At 45.0% G+C, this 17,748-nt stretch overlaps 1 protein-coding gene across 8 annotated transcripts in view; it reads right to left on the reverse strand.

Annotated features, from left to right (window-relative positions):
- ARL15 (ADP ribosylation factor like GTPase 15) overlaps nt 1-17,748 on the reverse strand; it is a 374,080-nt gene that overhangs the window by 264,839 nt on the left and 91,493 nt on the right. Inside the window, exon 1 of one of the 8 annotated variants that reach the window (XM_065598954.1) lies at nt 6,659-6,677. The exons of the other annotated variants lie outside the window; for them this stretch is intronic. Within the exon in view, the coding sequence (XP_065455026.1) occupies nt 6,659-6,661 (3 nt within the window). The 5' untranslated portion in view covers nt 6,662-6,677. Of the gene's footprint in view, nt 1-6,658; nt 6,678-17,748 lie in introns of those variants that run through there. 8 annotated transcript variants of the gene reach the window in all.

A 17,748-nucleotide genomic window follows, 5' to 3' on the forward strand; every position in this document is an offset into this window, starting at 1 on the left:
AAAAGCTAACATCATTCTGGGATGTATTAACAGGAGTGTTGTAAGCAAGACACGAGAAGTAATTCTTTCACTCTACTCCATGCTGATTAGACCTCAACTGGAGTATTGTGTCCAGTTCTGGGCACCACATTTCAGGAAAGATGTGGACAAAGTGGAGAAAGTCCAGAGAAGAGGAACAAAAATGATTAAAGGTCTAAAAAAAACAAAACATGACCTATGAGGGAATATTGAAAAAATTGGGTTTGTTTAGTCTGGAAAAGAGAAGACTGAGAGGGACATGATAACAGTTTTCAAGTACATAAAAGGTTGTTACAAGGAGGAGGTAAAAAAAAATTCTCTCATTAACCTCGGGATAGGACAGGCAGCAATGGGCTTAAATTGCAGCAAGGGAGATTTAGGTTGGACATTGGGAAAAACTTCCCAACTGTCAGGGTGGTTAAGCACTGGAATAAAATTGCTTAGGGAGGTGATGAAATCTCCATCATTGGAGATTTTTAAGAACAGGTTAGACAAACACCTGTCAGGAATGGTCAGATAATTATTCATGCCATGAGTGTAGGGAACTGGACTAGATGACCTCTTGAGGTCCCTTCCAGTCCTATGATTCTTGGTGATTGCTGTCCCTCAGTGATATTAAGGAGCAATACAAATTTGCTGTGCCCTGCAGCCAAGTACATTACACCAATGTAGTTAATACATGTGATCACTAACTTGTACAACAAGCACATCTTTTCTCTCACCCCTACAATGCAATATTGACAAGAAACCTATGATCCCTCTAAATATTTTCTTTAGTTTTAAAGCTAAACTAAATTCAATATTGTGACATTCCCCTGGTGTTATCTGGACCAGTGATCTGCTAGGTCACTCCAATTCTTGACTCTGGGAGCCAGCCTTACCCTGCTCTGCTGTCAGAACCCCCACTCCTGGGCTGTTCACACACAGCATCTGGCATGTAAGCTGCTCCCAGGTATGTGTGAGTGAGCACTTTTGGCCAACAGCTACTCGGATTGTGCAACCAAATGACACTAGCCAATATTTCTGGCCGCAGACACAACCCTAGGAACCTCCGTTTGCAGTGTCCAGTTATGCCCACTGGATGCTGCAAGTTTATACGAGTTCATCAATTTAACAAAGAAATTGTTATGTACCAGGCTTGTTATCCCAAGGGTAGTCTCTGACATGTTTCAAACCAATCGCACTGCTTCAGGTAGAACAAACAAATTTATTAACTACAAAAGATAGATTTTAAGTGATTATAAGTCAAAGCACAAGAAGTCAGATTTGGTCAAATGAAATAAAAGCAAAATGTATTCTAAGCTGATCTTAACACTTTCCGTGCCCTTACAAACTTAGATACTTCTCACCACAGACTGTCTAGTTGCCCTTCAGCCAGGCTCTCCCTTTTGATCAGTACTTCAGTTGCTTGGTGGTGGTGATGTCTGTAGATGGAGGTGGAAGAGAGAGAAGAGCATGGCAAATGTCTCTCCCTTTTCCCATGTTCTTTCTTCCCTTCTGGCTCCCCCCCTCCCTTCAGAGTCAGGTGAGCATCACCTCATTGTAGTCCCAAACTGACCAAGGGAAGGGGGGGTAACACTCCCGAGAGATCAACAGATCCTTTGTTGCTGCCTAGGCCAGTGTCCTTTGTTCCTGTGAGGCTGGGCTGGGTGTGTCCCATACATGTCCTGATGAGGTGTGAACTGCCCCTCTGCTCTTAGAGAATTTTGCCTGGACTTCTGCTCCTGGAGAGTTTTTGTCTGGGCTTGTTTTAAGCTATGAGGACACATTTTTAGCGAATAACTTTATACATCTGCATCTGAAGAAGTGAGGTTCTTACCCACGAAAGCTTATGCTCCCAATACTTCTGTTAGTCTCAAAGGTGCCACAGGACCCTCTGTTGCTTTTTACAGATTCAGACTAACACGGCTACCCCTCTGAAACTACAACCTATAACATTACTATAACAACAATGCTCAGTGCATCACGAGCCTTCTGAAGACACCCAACGTGAAAAACTTTGCATTGGATACCACTCAGTCATATTACAAGGATGAACATGGGGGTGTCAGGGTGTTCCCCCAAGGTTCAGAGCATCACAAATATAAAAACTGTGCATGAGCAATGGGGATTGAGAAACTAACAAGCTGAGAATGTGTGTTGTAGTGGTTAGAGCACGAGACACCAGGATTCAGAATTTCTAAGATCTGCCTAGGACTTGCTGTGGGAACTTGGGCAAATGGCTCAGAATTCTGCACCTCAGGTCTTCTCATCTGCAAAGAATAAGATACTTCCCCCCAAAATCTCTGTGAGGTGGGATTAAGCCTGATCAAAAGTAGTCAATGAAGAGACCTACTCAAGTAAGTGGGCTTTGGATCAGGCCCTTATCGTTAACATTTGGGTAGGTAATGTGTTAAGAGATCCATGGATGAACGTCAGTATGCAAATTCAAAGCATTTAGAAAATTTTCAACAGCCATTTTGGTTCCCATATACATCCACACCTCAATCCCACCAGCATCTGTGTCTCTAAGCATCATAACACCATTTTCCAGTGAAGTTTCATATGTAATCTACTTGCACTTGGGGAGGGGGGGGGGGAGGAGAGGGGAAATCACTTATGATTAAGCCAAGAATAGCACAATGATTCAAAAGTTCCATTTACCCATCTAATGAGAAATGTGATAGTGTTGAATCTTAAAACAAAACACTGAAAGACTGTTTTGGTAATAAACCTTAAAGTTTATGTCAGCCATCAGTTCTCTCAGCTTCACCTGAAGTTGATTTGCTCTACCATGATTGAGGTCTGAAGTGTTGCCTAGATAATTAATAGAGGGAAGAAGTTTATATATTTAATTCACATTTTCATTACATGTCTACACTTTTAGAGCCTAAAGGAAAAACATTTAAAATCTCAACTTGTTTTATTGTAGATCTCCTGGTGAGAGTCCTAGCATCCCCAAACCCTAAAGATTCCACTGGTCCTGCAGAGTGAATTCTATCAATTACACTTTAAATTTTTAAACACAAAACACAGACTCTCCCATCCCCCCCTTAAAGGCATGTAAATTTAAAGCTCCCTTTTGTAACATCACATTATTCTGAACAGCAAGGTAGCAGTTGGCATTTTTGCCACTACAGTATTACTACAGCATCTACATCATCCTTACTGGCATGCACTGAAGTATAACTTCTCTCTTTAGAAATTGCTCATCCCAAATAGAGAGAGTCAGAAGAGGTACTACAGTTAAATGCATTTTGGAACCAACAGAACCAAGATCCAGTCCTCTGCCACACCTCCAGCACCTGAGGACCCAGAACTGTTCATGGAAACCCCATGTTCTGGTGGCATCACCCATACACCTCTCTGCCCAGCCATGTGAGCTTGGGGAGAAAAGAAAATACTAGGAAGAACTAGCCAGAATTTCATCTGGCAGTAGCAGAGACAAGCAATTGAAGCAGAAATGAAGCTGCCAGGGCTCAACAGCTTTTACAATTTTTACTCTGAGCATTCTCTATTCTGCTGATTGGCTATTGGCTCCACATCCCTGTTGCCTCCTCCCTTTCTTCACTCCACCTGTCCTCTATGGTCCCCTTTAGCGTCCGCTCTCTCTCTTTGTTGTTCTCCTGTATTCCCCTCCCAAAAAACTCAATCACATTTTTTGTTTCCCCAACACCACCACATCATCATTATGGCACCAAACAACATGCCATTTGCAACCCCCTTGCCAGGACTTGGCAACTCTGTTAAGTGCCTTCCTTCTAGCAGGCAGATATTTCCTGTGGCTGGGCACAGCACCACAACGGACTCCCCACTCACCAAGGAAACTAGCTAGCCTTTATGGTAGAACACCTCAGGGCCTTAAGAATTAATATGGGACACTCATTTAAATCCTAAGTAATTTACAACTCCAAAACACAGAAGCACACATTAAATAATGTGTACTAATAAATTGGTCTTTAGAAGTTCCTTAAAAGAGATTTATATACTGCACTGAAGTCTTTAATTGTGACATTGCTATATTTGCATAAAATTGTTGTCTGTCAAAGTGATGTAAGTTTAGCACTATAGTACAAAGCCAAGTCAAGGAACACCCATCATTTTACACACAGGCTGAACTACATTTTGTATGCCACAAAAGGCCACCACAATTTGAGTAGATTTTTTAAGAAGTTATTAATGGAATCTGGATAAAGAGAGGGGGGAAAAAAAAGTTCTAGCACACTACTTACCTCTCATTAAAAGCTTCAGTTACAGATTCTGTTTGCAAAGACAATTTTCCCTTCCCCAAAATACCACTGAGGAAAAGAACATTTCAAATGCTTTTTTCCATTTAATGTGGGTTAAGGATGGAGGGAGTGAACTGGGTGCAAAGCAGCACTTTAAGAAACATTCTAATCAGTGCTGGAAAATGTCTTAGAAAGAATAGTGATACTTTTTTATTCACATCGGCTCACTTTCATTCTGCCTTGTGAACGTAGATAGCAGAGTCTAATCTAACAGGGAATGGGAAGGATGAAGCAGGATCACAACAGAGAGGGAAGGAAGACAAATAAATGATATTTAAGTGTGATAGAATAAAATAATGAATACGTGAATTATTGAATAAAGGAGGAAAAACACCACAGTTCACATTAAATTAAAGGGAAATCAATCAGCAGCCTGACAAAAGGAGAGTTAACTCAGGCTTGTATTAACTAGTTGATACTCAGTGTTGAGAACAATGATCTCTGGCAGACATGCCATGCAGTGTAGGCCTGAGGGATTTTCCAGACAAGCGGGCAGGCAGGAATAGACATTGTGCTGTAGGCAGGTCAGAAACCAAGTGCAAGGTAAAGGAGCTATTTTACTGGCCCCAATCATGTTCCAGTCGGGGTTTCCGCAAATAGAATGACCAGTCTGTAGTCTTGTTCCTTCTTTCGCCATCTCTATTTATCAAACAGGATTTATGGACATACTGTACATAAGGTAGTCTAGAGACTATCTGCACTCTGCATTACCAGCTTCTCTTCAAATCAAAAACTAACCCATTGACAAGCCCACAAAACTACCATCTCTTGATAAAAAGACAACAGAAGCAAAAAAAAGGGCAGACACTCATGTTTTCCACTTATTGGTCACCTTTAATATAATGGATGAGGAACTGTATTTTTTACTGATGTGGGTTATAGTTTATGAGTTTTGAAAGAAGGCATAAGATGGTCAGAGAAAGGTGGGAATGAAGGGAGATGGTTTTCATTCTCAGCATGAAGGGGAGCTGAGAAATGAAAGTAGTAAATTAGGCAAGTCTTGAAATGAAAAGTGAGATGGAGATTAAGTAGGGTTGCTAACTTTGATTGCAGAAAACCAAACATCCTTGCCATGCCCAAGACCCCACGCCTTCTCTGAGGCCACGCCCCCCCACTCATTCCATCCCCCTTCCCTCATTCTCACCCACCCTCACTCATTAATTTTCCCCAGGCTGGGGTGCAGGGTTGTGATGCAGGAGGGGATGAGCACCCTAGCTGGGGATGTGGGCTCTGGGCTGGAGCCAAGGAATTTGGAGTGTGGGAGGGGGCTCTGGGCTGGGGCAAGGAGTTGAGGTGCAGGAAGCCAAGAGGGATCCAGCTGCGGGTACAGGAGGGGGCTCCGGAGTGGGGCCAAGAGGTTCAGAGTGCAGGATAGAGTGCAGGCTCTGGGAGGGAGTTGGGGTGCAGAAGGGGGGTCAGTTCTGGGGTAGGAGTGGGGTATGGGAGGGGGGTACAGGATCCATGAGGGGGCTCAGGGGTGAGGCAGGGGGCTGAGGTGCCGGCTCTAGGCAGCACTTATCTCAAACAGCTCCCGGAAACAGCCCAAGCACAGGGACGGCCAGAGTCCCCGCCTGCAGGCACTGCCTCCACAGGTCCCATTGGTTGCAGTTCCCAGCCAATGGGAGCTGTGGAGCCAGCACTTGGTGCAGGGACAGTGCGTGGAGCCTCCCTGGGCATCCCGTGCCTAGGGGCCACAGGGCCATGCCAGCCACTTCCAGGAACCATGTGGAGCCGGGGCAGGCAGAGAGCCTGCCTTAGCCCCGCTGCACCACCAACCAGACTTTTAACAGCCTGGTCAGAGGTGCTGATCACCCAGGTCCCTTTTCAATCAGGTGTTCTGGTCAAAAACCAGATGCCTGGCACCCTAATAAGCGACTTAGCCAAGTGTGACAGGTTGAACCCCACTCCTGGGTGCCACCTGCTGTGCTGGGGTCTCACTAGCCCACCCTTTCCACCAGCCTGGGTTTCCTCATGCCGTTCTTGCTGTGCTAGGCTCTCAAGCCTTCAACACACACACACACACACACACAGATTAGGCCACACCCAGCTGCAGACACAGACTGAAATTAGCTGCATGTGGGAGAATTGCCATCACTCAGGTGCACACCTCCTTTGGGGTATAAACCCAAAAAATATTGTCTTGAGCTGTACAGAAAGATCTGCACAGCACAAGCTCATAAAAATTCACCCTCTCCCCTCAATGGGGTGAGAGATATGCACAGCAACAAGAAATACGTTTAACATTTACCTTTTGTAGTTAATAATAAGTGATAAGGGATAGCAAATAGAACAAAGCAGATTACTGAGCAAACAAAACACGTAAACTAAGCTTAATACACTCAAGAAACAGATTACAAAATGTAATTTCTCACCATAAATGTTGTTTTAAGCAGGTTGCAGAGTTTCTGTAGCTTAGAGTTCCAGTTATTTCTCTTTACAGACTGAATCTCTATCTCAGCCTGGACTCAGCCCCTGCCTTTCCCTTCAGGTGTTTTTAGCAATCTTTCTTTTTGGACAGGGAGGTAATAGAGAAGAGTCCTGATTGACTTACGTCCCAGCCTTAAATAGAATTTACATAAGGCGGGAATCTTTTGTTTCCCAGTCTGCCCCCACACCCTCTCAATGAAAAAAAAAAAAAACACTGAAAGCCCAAGATTGGGTCACCTGGTACTAGACCCAATCACCTGACCCTGTAGTGTCAAAGCAGCAACCCAGGAGCTTGTCAGGAAAGCGGGAGATTAGTATCTTCCAAGTCTTATTGTTCTTCCTAATGGCCCATTGAGGCTGATTGTATTTGGGGGAATGCCCACCAGACAGTAGGCATTCCCTCAAATACACACACAGTTGTAATTGTTGAAGTCAATATTCCTAACCTCAGATACAGAAATGATACATGCATACAAAGTAGATAAACACATTCAGTAGATCCATAACCTTTTCAATGATACCTCACATGACCCATCTTGCCTAAAACATAGATTACTTATGCCACATTCATATCATAACAATATTTCTATGAAGAATATGGGGTGCAGTGTCACACCACAGTCACATAGTAACAGGGTGGATAAAAATCAATGATTTTCCCCTCAAAAAGCATTTTATCAAAAAAATCCAATCTAAAGATATAATGTATCTTAATTAAAACTAGCTCAAATATATCTCATCATGGAATAGGGATTATAAATTCTAATTCTATAGTATGAGACAATATATTTGTGTAAAGTTTAAGAAAAGTTTTGTAAATGAGTTCCAATAGTTCATGGATTAGGGACCCAATTTTATGGGGTTCCAGGGGCTTCTGTATAGATTATTCAGGTTAATCTTTCTATCTACCCAAGGGGACTCAGTGCTCAGTCTAGAAAATACCATCAGAGACGCTTAGTTTTGCAGTTCTCAGACTGTGGATTTGTGTCTCCAGAGATAACATGCTTGTTAACAGCAAAAATGTTTTTAAATAAATAATATATAGAGGTGAGATATAACAGACCTTAACCCTATTGTCCCTCTAAAAATCTGTGTACACAGAGTCAATCCCTTACCTCTCTCTAAAAGTGCAAAGTTTCAAAAAGTTCAATGAATAGAAGATTGTTGGGGGCTGAATAGATCTGGACAAGGAGAAGAAGTCTGGAGATAAATGTGAGAAGGGAGGGACAGGCAGTAGAAACAAAAGTGAAACTGTTTGAGCAGCATATTCCAGAAGTCTTGAGGTCTTTCTCAGCATAGCCTTCATTGATTTGAGATCTACTATACTATTCTCTCACTAGAAGGAAAAACCTATAATGGCAGCAGGCCGTAAAAGAGACCCAGTTTGGGAAAAAAAACCATTCAAAAAATATATGTTTGCTGATTATGTTTTAAAGAAAGTCACCCCAGTGAATTGGTGGAAGTCACTTAAGCACTTGGATTCAGAGAGTGTTGAAGTGATAATCTCTTCTTCTGCCGGTATAGAAAGAATATTTTCTTCTTTTGGACTAATTCATTCCAAATTGAGAATTCGTTTGGGACCTGAAAAAGCAGGAAAGCTTGTTTTTCTTTTCCAGATTATGAACAAAAAGGAAAATGAAGGTGAAGATGACAGAGTTAGCTGAAGCAGCGAATATTTTAAGTTTCTCATGTTGACTGGCTGACAGCCGATTTGTTGGGTTTTTTTTTTTAAATATTTCATTTAACTATTTTAATTAAAAACAATTTTAAAAAACTTGAAAGTTTAACTAAACTCAAAAATTCATATGCTTGTTTTGTTAAAATATTATGTTTGCTGTTGAAGAAAAAAAAACAGAATACACAACGTTGTTGTTTTAGTTAAATACAACAATTTAAATGTCTGTCTGGTGATGTACTCCTTAATACAGCATGGCAAAAAAATCCTCCAAATATTAATGATTAACCTGTTCAATTGGAGATAGTTCACCTCCCAATGACTTCATAAATATCTGCTTCAATTACTTTGGTAAATGAAATAGCCAAACAATCATTCATTTTCAGATATAGCTGTAAAACTAATCTGAAAAGTTTTCAAAACAAATCACTTTAAAAAAAATGTGTACACCTTCTAAAAATAAAACCTACATCTATCTGAGTTGTGAGGAATATGTATTAAGGTTATAATAACCAAGAATGCACTTTTATGTAGAAATCCACGATTAAATCGAGTCTTCCTGACTAGCGATTTAAATCATGATTTAAATCAAATCCACCCTGCACTGTAAGTTGTGATGCCTCTGGAGACAGACTCCAGAATTCTTGGCTGTAAAGAGGTGCTTTAGCCTGTGCTTTAACCTCAAGACTGATGTGATAAACTGGGGAAATGTAGTGGTGGGGATTAAATGAATACGATGTGAGTTTCCCTGTTCAATTTTTATTGCTGCCTATTGCTTTAACTGTGATACCCCTATTTTTTGCCTCTTTCCACTAGTTTCCTCTTTTCTCTATCAAACCAATTACAGGGGTATATATATCAACTTCCAAGGCCCTTACCGACCTACCCCATCTCACCTATCACCTCATTCAGTACCAAAAAATTGACTCTTGCCTCTGATCAGCTGATCAGTATAGTGCAAAGGGACTATCTTTCTGTTCTGTATTCACACAGTGCCCAGCACCCTGGGTCCGGATCCATGACTCAGGCTCCTAGGCCCGGATCCATGACTCAGGCTCCTAGGCACTCTGATAATGGAAAAGCTAGACAAAGTTAAGGTTTGTGGTGGATTCCCAGTCACAGACAACTTTTAATTTTTTAGGAAAAAACATCCAGTCTCAAAATATGCTCTAATTCAAACAGGAATTATTTCAGGGAAGTAATTCAGCCTATACTATGGGGAGGTCAGACTAAATGATCAGAGTGGTTCCTGCTGGCCTTAGAAACTATGATATAAGTAATAGTAATAAAAATCAAAGGAGGGTAACAAGGGATTATTAATTAACTAAGTAGGTAAAGTGAAATAATGACACAGATAAGTCTGCCTTAGGTACACAGCTTCAAAGGAGTTAAGATGATAACAGCTGGCTAGAAGAATAGTTTACTCTTCGCAAGGCTAAAACCCAAGATCAAAGGGGAATCCAAACCACACAAAAAAAAAAAAAAAAAAAAAAAAAATTAAGAAAAGGGCAGGGCTTGGGGTGAGTTAAGAGATGCTGAAAGGCTGGGTAGACGATCCAGGTACATCTACATTACTACAGCGCAGTAGCACAAACATTCCCTGCATTGTCGACTACTCCAGAGGGAATTCTGCATCAAAAATTGAAAAATTCTGCACACAATATTTTAAAATTCTGAAAATTTTGTCAAATAAATGTGGAGGCTCAAGCATGGCAGTGGGGAGCACAGGCCACTGACTGCACAGAGGTGGGAGATCACCCTGCAGCCCCCACCCCGTGACATGGACTCAGCAGTGAAGCTGCACACACCGCAAGGGCCAGGCCTGCCTATCCATGCCCCACACGCTAGATGTGGGCAGGCAGGCTCAGCCCAGCAGGATCCAAATGTGGAGGGGCTTAGTGTGGGGTGATCTAGGGGTGAGCAGCCCGGGTACAGGGGTGGATGTGGATGAACTGGGGCTCATTGGTAGGGGGCAGGGCCGGCTTTAGGAAGTGCGGGGCCCGATTTGATGGGGCCCCGGCAGGGATGACTCACCCGGCAGTGCTCCCGGTCTTCCGCGGCACTGAAGGACCCGCTGCCGAAGACCCGGTAGGGAACTGCCCGGTGAGTACATCCCCCCTCTCCCCCCTCTCCAACCCCCACCCATGTCCAGCCCCTGACTGTCCCCCTCAGAAACCACGACCCATCAACCCCCCCACACTCCTTGTACCCTGACCACTCCTTCCCAAGACCCCCCACCCTAACTGCCCCCCAGGACCCCACCCCCTACCCAACTCGCCCTGCTCCCTGTCCCAACTGCCCCGACCCCATCCACCACCACCACCACCACCTCGACAGACCCCCGGAATTCCCACGCCTACCTAACCCCCCCTGCATCCCCTGACCGCCCCCCCCCGAACCTCTGCCCAATCCAACCCCCCCCCCACCCGCTCCCTGTCCCTGGGACTCCCTGCCCCTGCCTTATCCAACCCTCCCACCACCCGGCCTCTTACCAGGCCTCTTACCCCCGCCGGAGCCGCACTGGGACCGGGGCCTGGGCCGGAGCCGCACCGCCCGGCCAGAGGCGGGGCCAGAGCCGGACTGGGCCACGCCGCACCTCCTTGGAGCCCTCCTCGCGCCCGCCCCAGCTTACCTGCCGCCACTTGTTTCCAGGCTTCCTATGCGAACATCTGATTTGCGGGAAGCAGGGGAGGGGGAGGAGAAGGGGGGCAGAGCGTTCAGGGGAGGAGGGGGAGGTGAGGTGAGCTGGGGCCGGGGGCGGGGCAGACAGCTGCCGGAGCTTGGGAACTGGCTCCAGCTCACCACTGGGCGTGGGGCCCAATTCAGGGGAATCAGCCTAAAGCCGGCCCTGGTATAGAGTTCTGGGTGCAGAGGCAATGGGACTCTGCTGAGTGCTTTCACTTTCTCAGGTGAAAGTGGTTGGGGCCAGCAGTAGGGTCTGTGTGGAGGGTTCAGTGGGGTGGGGGTCCGGGTGCTGGCTAGATGGGGTGCAGGTCCAGGTGCTGGCTTGGGAGGAGGGCTCAATGGGATGGGGGGGGTCTAGGTGCGGTGGGCTAGTCAGGGTGGTCCAGGTGCAAATGGAGTAGGGCTTGTTGGGGTGGGGGTTTAAGTACTGTGGGGCAGTCTGGATGCAGGGGTGGGGCTCCTAGATGCAGACTGTGAGGCTTGTTGGGGTGTGGGTTTGGGTGCAGGGGGTGACGCTTGGTGGGGCAATCTGGATAGGAGGTGGTCCAGATGCACAGGGTTGGGCAGATGGGGGAGCAGCTCCCCACACAGTGACCTCTTCCCGCCCCTCCCCGCCAGGGCTGAGGAGTAATGAGGGTAGGAAGGAGGTGGGTGCAAAGCTTCCTACAGGACGTCCCATCCTCCCCAGCCCTGCTGGGACTAGCAGCTGAGCCCAGCACAGGATAGAAGCCACTGGCTGGGGTGTCCTCAGCCCTGTCCCCACAGTGTTTTACCTCTTTGCTGGGTGCTCCAGATGCCCGAAACAATGCACCCACCCTACTGGGGAGTGGCACATGACCATTTTTGTAGCTTCCCTTTGCTTCCCCATCAGAAAGTAATTTTTCTATGGGGAACATAAATTCTGCTCCCGTGCAGTGGCACAGAATTCCCCCAGGAGTAATCAACAGGCAGTAGCTAGCTCAAGAGAAGAATTCTTCCATCAAACAGCCCTGAGCAATGCAGCTAGTTAGACCTAAGTTTTAGATGTGGACCAGGACTCACAGAGACAGGGGAAGACAAAAGCTGTGAGTAGGTTGGGCTGCTTCTCCCTGCCAGAGGAGGAGTGAGCTGGACTAAGATGAGCTTACAAAGAAGTAAGTATGTCCATATGCCTTTTACTATTTTTCCCCCACTTTGCTCTAAATGTTTTGTATCTTTGAGGAATGAATAAATAATACTTTGCTTTGAGGAAGCTGTTTGAGTCACTTTAATCAACTGCTGTTACAGGCTCCCAAAGGGAAACTTTTCCAGGGTCCAATCCCAGTTGGGCTTGTTGAATTAGTCATGGCTGGTACCTGGGGACTGTACTCCATGCCCCAGTGAGAGAGAGGGCATAGTACGGAATTCCACTTGAGGACAGGTAAACACTTGAGGCCTGACACCTATGGGTATGTGTGACAATGCGGTTCTGGCGGAACCCAACTGAGAGTACCAACTCAGGACAAATTGCTCAAATAGGGCAGTTACAGCCCAAGGTTGGGGTTTTTTCCACCTCTAAGGCAAACCAAACCAGCCAGACTAGGAGGACTTCGGTCTCACCCCACTGGCTAACTGCAAGTCTCACAAGCAATCTCCTTAGACACTCCAGTTTCCCAGTACTCCCACCAGTGCCACTCGTTATGGGGACAAATGGTTATGAAAACCAATACCCCAGTAAAAGAAAAAAGGTTCTCCTGATCCCAAAGGACCAAGCCCCAGACCCAGGTCAATATACAAATCAGGTATTACCCACAAATCACGCTGCTGCCAATCCTTTAGAATCTAAAATCTAAAAGGTTTATTCGTAAAAGGAAAAAGATAGAGATGAGAGTTAGGATTGGTTAAATGGAATCAATTACATACAGTAATAGCAAAGTTCTTGGTTCAGGCTTGCAGCAGCGATGGAATAAACTGCAGGTTCAAATCAAGTCTCTGGAATACATCCCCCGCTGGGATGGGTCCTCAGTCCTTTGTTCAAAGCTTCAGCTTGTAGCAAAGTTCCTCCAGAGGTATGAAGCAGGATTGAAGACAAGATGGAGATGAGGCATCAGCCTTATATAGTCTTTTCCAGGTGTAAGAACACCTCTTTGTTCTTACTGTGGAAAATTACAGCAAAATGGAGTCTGGAATCACATGGGCCAGTCCCTGCATACTTTGCTGAGTTACAAGGCTTATCTGCCTTCTCTCAATGGGTCCATTGTATAGCTGATGGTCCTTAATGGGCCATCAAGCAGGCTAGGCAGAGCTAATCTCAGCTTGTCTGGGATGTCACCCAGAAGCATAGCATAAGTTTGCCATACAGACAGTATAGAGCCAATATTCGCCATACAGACAGTATAGAGCCAATATTCATAACTTCAACTACAAAACTGATACACACATATAGACAGCATAATCATAACCAGTAAACCATAACCTTGTCCTAGACACCCCATTTGACCCCCTTTATACAAGATTTGGGTGCCACTACAGGACCTTGGTTGCAACAATGATCTATACGGTCCCAGTTTGTGTCAATAACGTCACACCCCCAACGCAAAATTGATGCAGGAAGGGATGACACCAACATCACTGACTGCATCCCAAGAGCTCCCCATCCTGGGTTCTGTCTCACTACAGCTAGTATTGGGTTAGAAGCCATACCAGTGTATAACAGAAATGGTTTATCAAAATCATGTTCAACCACATGATTGAACCTCTTTACAACCTCAAGGTAAAACTTAGTTAGAACAATAGTGGATTGGATCTGCTCTGGCAGCATGGTTCCTGTATGTGTCATGTGATCTTGCCAAGAGCTAAAGAAAACAGCTACTTTATCCATACCAGCTCGGGCAAATGTTTGGAACCCCATTAACATCGAATAAATGCAGATATTAATGTTCTTCATAGTACAGGAATCTTGGCATTTAGCCATGAAAGCAATATGGTAGTGTGCCTCAGTCTTCCTTTTCATACAGCACATTAGGTCTGGAATGTCTTTTCCCCTGTGAAAAGTTCCCATATTGTTTATAGGCATTACCTGTGAAACCCCAGTGTAACAAGGCCTTTTAACATAACGTGTGTTCTCATGTATTCCTTTTAACATGTTCAAGGGATTCTCCAAAAGATTAGACACATTGTACATTTTTACAGTTTGTGGCAATAGCAACACATTCATTACAACATTAAGCAATAACAACAAGTTCATTGCAAGTGTCCATCTGCAATCATGGTTGTCATGCCACCCCTTTGGCTCAATACCATTGGAGTTTGGGCATTTTAGGGTTAACCTGTGGCTTCCCTTTGCAAAATTCAGTTTTCTCTGTCCTCCTTGTCCTGCAGAATCAAACCCTGATTTCTCTTGCTTAACAGAATTCACTGGCTGATGGGGTGGGCCCTCTGTGCTAACAGCTATTAGCAAGTCCTCCCTTTCCCAGCCAGGCAAGTAATTTGCACTACCCCAGACCAGAGCCAGTCCACCAGTTTTCATATCCTTAACTGCTATAATTTCCAAGGCTGGACTCTGCCTTAAAGAGATACCACACAAATCCAAAGAGTCTGCGGGTGAGAGTTTGCTTGCTCTCCCCCGCATCCTCAAGCATTCAGCCATAAAACTGCTCTGCTCTGACACATAAGTAACCAAATCTGTCCTCAAACCCTGAAGCACAAACTGCTCGGTTAAAGAATCAGAAAGGAGACATTCCTGTTCCAACACCATTGTCTCCCCAACAAGTTGGCCCCACACAGCCACTTGGTTATAGGGCTGCCTCAATTCCTTAACAACTTTTACTTCCTCTGAGACCTTCTCAAAGCTACCCACACTGGATCTTTTAAAAGGAAAGTCAGTGGATCCATTCACAACAGACAATTTCTGGCTGCTAGGAACTGAAACTTCCTTGATTAAATCACTCTCACACCCTTCAGTTGCAGGGAACTGCTTGCACCGAGTACCATGAGGATTCCTTTCTCCAGGAGCTTTTCTAAGCAGCAAATCACCCCTCACAGAAATTCTGCCCTTACCCTCTTCACCTAGGGCTTGCTCTAAAGGAACACTTTCCTGAGCAACAACAGACTCTGTCTGGGTTTTACTTGCATTCAGGATCACCTTTGGCCCATCAGGCAGATCTCTACACAATCCCCTTTCAGGCAAACCCATAGACTTCCTAGATAAAAGGTTAGAAATACTTCCCTTCTCTTTGCCACACACAAGCTTAGGAATTTTTTCCTTTTTGCTACAAGTTGTTAAACTGTCCGTAGGTACCACAACCAAATTACCTTTCCGCTCTCCTTGTGCCCTGGCTAGGGTATCACCCTGATCAGACAGAGTTGTTACACCCTTCTCCAACCACACATGAGCAACAGGCAAAATACAAGCACCAGAATTTTCTGGTCTCTGGGATTTTGCTAAGACACTAACTGGATGCAACCTAGTTACGGTGCCATTCTCCCCAGCAGATGCAAACTTAGGACCATTCCCTTCCTGGGCTTTAGTTGAATCCAGAACCAACTCTGAGACAGCTAAATTACTCTCAACCATCACAGGCCAAAAGGCACCTTCTGTCTGCTCCACAGACAAAAAAGAGTTGGAGACGCATTTTTCTTTACTAGACATACAGTTTGGGATTTCATTTCCCTTGTCCCAGCAAACCGGGCTGTTCACAGACAACTGCTTGGAGACTGGGGTAGCTTCCTCCATAGGCAAGTCAATACCCCTGACAGACACAGGCACATTTCCTTCACTGTCGCTATTCTTCGCACAGGAAACAGATAAGGTATAGGGACACTCATCTTCCACTCTCCTTGCCTCCCCAAACTGCTGACTAGATAAAGCCATCGGTTCACAAGACTGCCTAGACTCATCCAAAATCTCCTTGTTCTCCTCTCCCTTCGCTTGATCTAATTCCAGATTTACTTCTGAGACATTAGATGGACATTCAGAAACTTCATTCACAGCCAAACAGCTACTTTCCAAGGACAAGCTTTTGGAGAAACCCTCCATAGGCACAACCTTAGGACCAATCCTCTCTTGTGCTTGGTTTGTATTAACTTGACTGACCATAGCTTTAATATCATTTCCAATCATAATATCCTTAGGGATTATGTCTTTTACTCCCACAACCATGGTGCCCTCCAAACCCTTCCATTTCAGGTGGATTTTAGCCAAAGGCACCCTGATAAAATACTTAGATAAGGCTACAACAGTTACATCTTCACCTGGCAAATAATCTTCCTTCCTGACAAGACTTGCTTTAACCAGAGTAATATCTGCTGCGGTGTCCCTCCATGCCATACACCTTACTCCATTCACTTCTGCACTGCTAATAAACTCTGCGTTATTTCCCCCATATTTAGCTTTAATGTGAGTTTTAAGGTCAAATTCTTCAGAGACCACAGAAACAGCATTTGCACACAGGGCACCAATGCTGGGCTCTGTGTGGCTTGGCTGTGAGTTTACAACAACAGGGTTAGCATTTGCCGTGGCATTTGGGGTTGCTGGTTTTGGGCTGCCCTTCAGTGTCAGGCAGTCTGGTCTCATGTGGCCCAGGATACCACAGTGATAGCATGTAACTTGTTCCGTCCTGGGATGTGAGTTCCTACCCTCCAGGCCCCCTTGAACTCCTTTAGAAGAGTCAGGTTTATTTTTAAATCCTTCCCTCCTCTTGAACTGGGGAGAATGGTGATTACTTTTCCCCGGGGTTTTACACCCTTCTCGAGCCCTGTTTTGGGTATGGGCATCCGCAATCTCTGCTGCCCGTAGGACTGACTCAGGGTCCCTGTCACACACAGCTGCTCTCACATTGTCAGGCACAATGTCTAAGAACTGTTCCAAAGTTATTAAATCCAGCAGTTTTTCAAAACTCCCATGCGCCTTGGCTCCCACAACCCACTTTTTAACAAAACCCATCAACTTATGAGCACATTCTACAAAAGTACAATCCTTAGGCATTTTAAACTCTCTAAACTTAACTCTGTAAGATTCAGGAGTAACCTTGAACCGCCTTAACACAGAATCCTTAAACCGCTCATAATCTAAGGCTTCTTGTTCCCCCAAGTCATTAAATACCTCCCTGGCTTTTCCAGTCAGTCTGGTCAGCAGGACAGGCATTCGCTGACCCTCAGGGATCTGGTACAGATTGCAGAGGCGTTCAAAGGTAGACAAAAACTCCTCTATATCCTCAGTATCGTTGTAAATGGGACACATCCTTTCCCAGTTTTTCTCATGGCGGAGGGGGAAGTGGAGTACCAGGTGGGGATGACTTTCTCCGCTCTTCCATTACTTGGAGCTGAAGTCTGGCCGTCTCCTGTTCAGCAACGAGCAGCTCTAGACGCCCCTTACGAGCTCTCTCTTCTCTCTCATCAGCCTCCTTTTTTCTTTGATCGGCTTCTTTCTCTCTCTCAGCAGCCTCTTTCTCTCTCTCAGCAGCCTCCTTCTCTAATTCTGCTATTTTTTGCTTCTCCAGCAATCGAAGATCTGCCAGCTTCTGTTCATGCTCAAATTGCAGTTTACTTGTCACCCTTTGCATCCTAATTTTTTCTGCATCTTCTGCAGCCTCAGGTAAGGGCTGTGCTCTTGCCCCCTGATCACTGGCTATTAACAGATTTCTCAGTTCTTCCTTTGTAGCTTTCTTTCTAAAGCTTATCCTCTTTTCTGAGCACAAATTTTCCAGGGCTTTTTTG

Source organism: Chrysemys picta, chromosome 6 (genome assembly GCF_011386835.1).
Source record: "Chrysemys picta bellii isolate R12L10 chromosome 6, ASM1138683v2, whole genome shotgun sequence".
Classification (NCBI taxonomy): domain Eukaryota; kingdom Metazoa; phylum Chordata; order Testudines; family Emydidae; genus Chrysemys; species Chrysemys picta.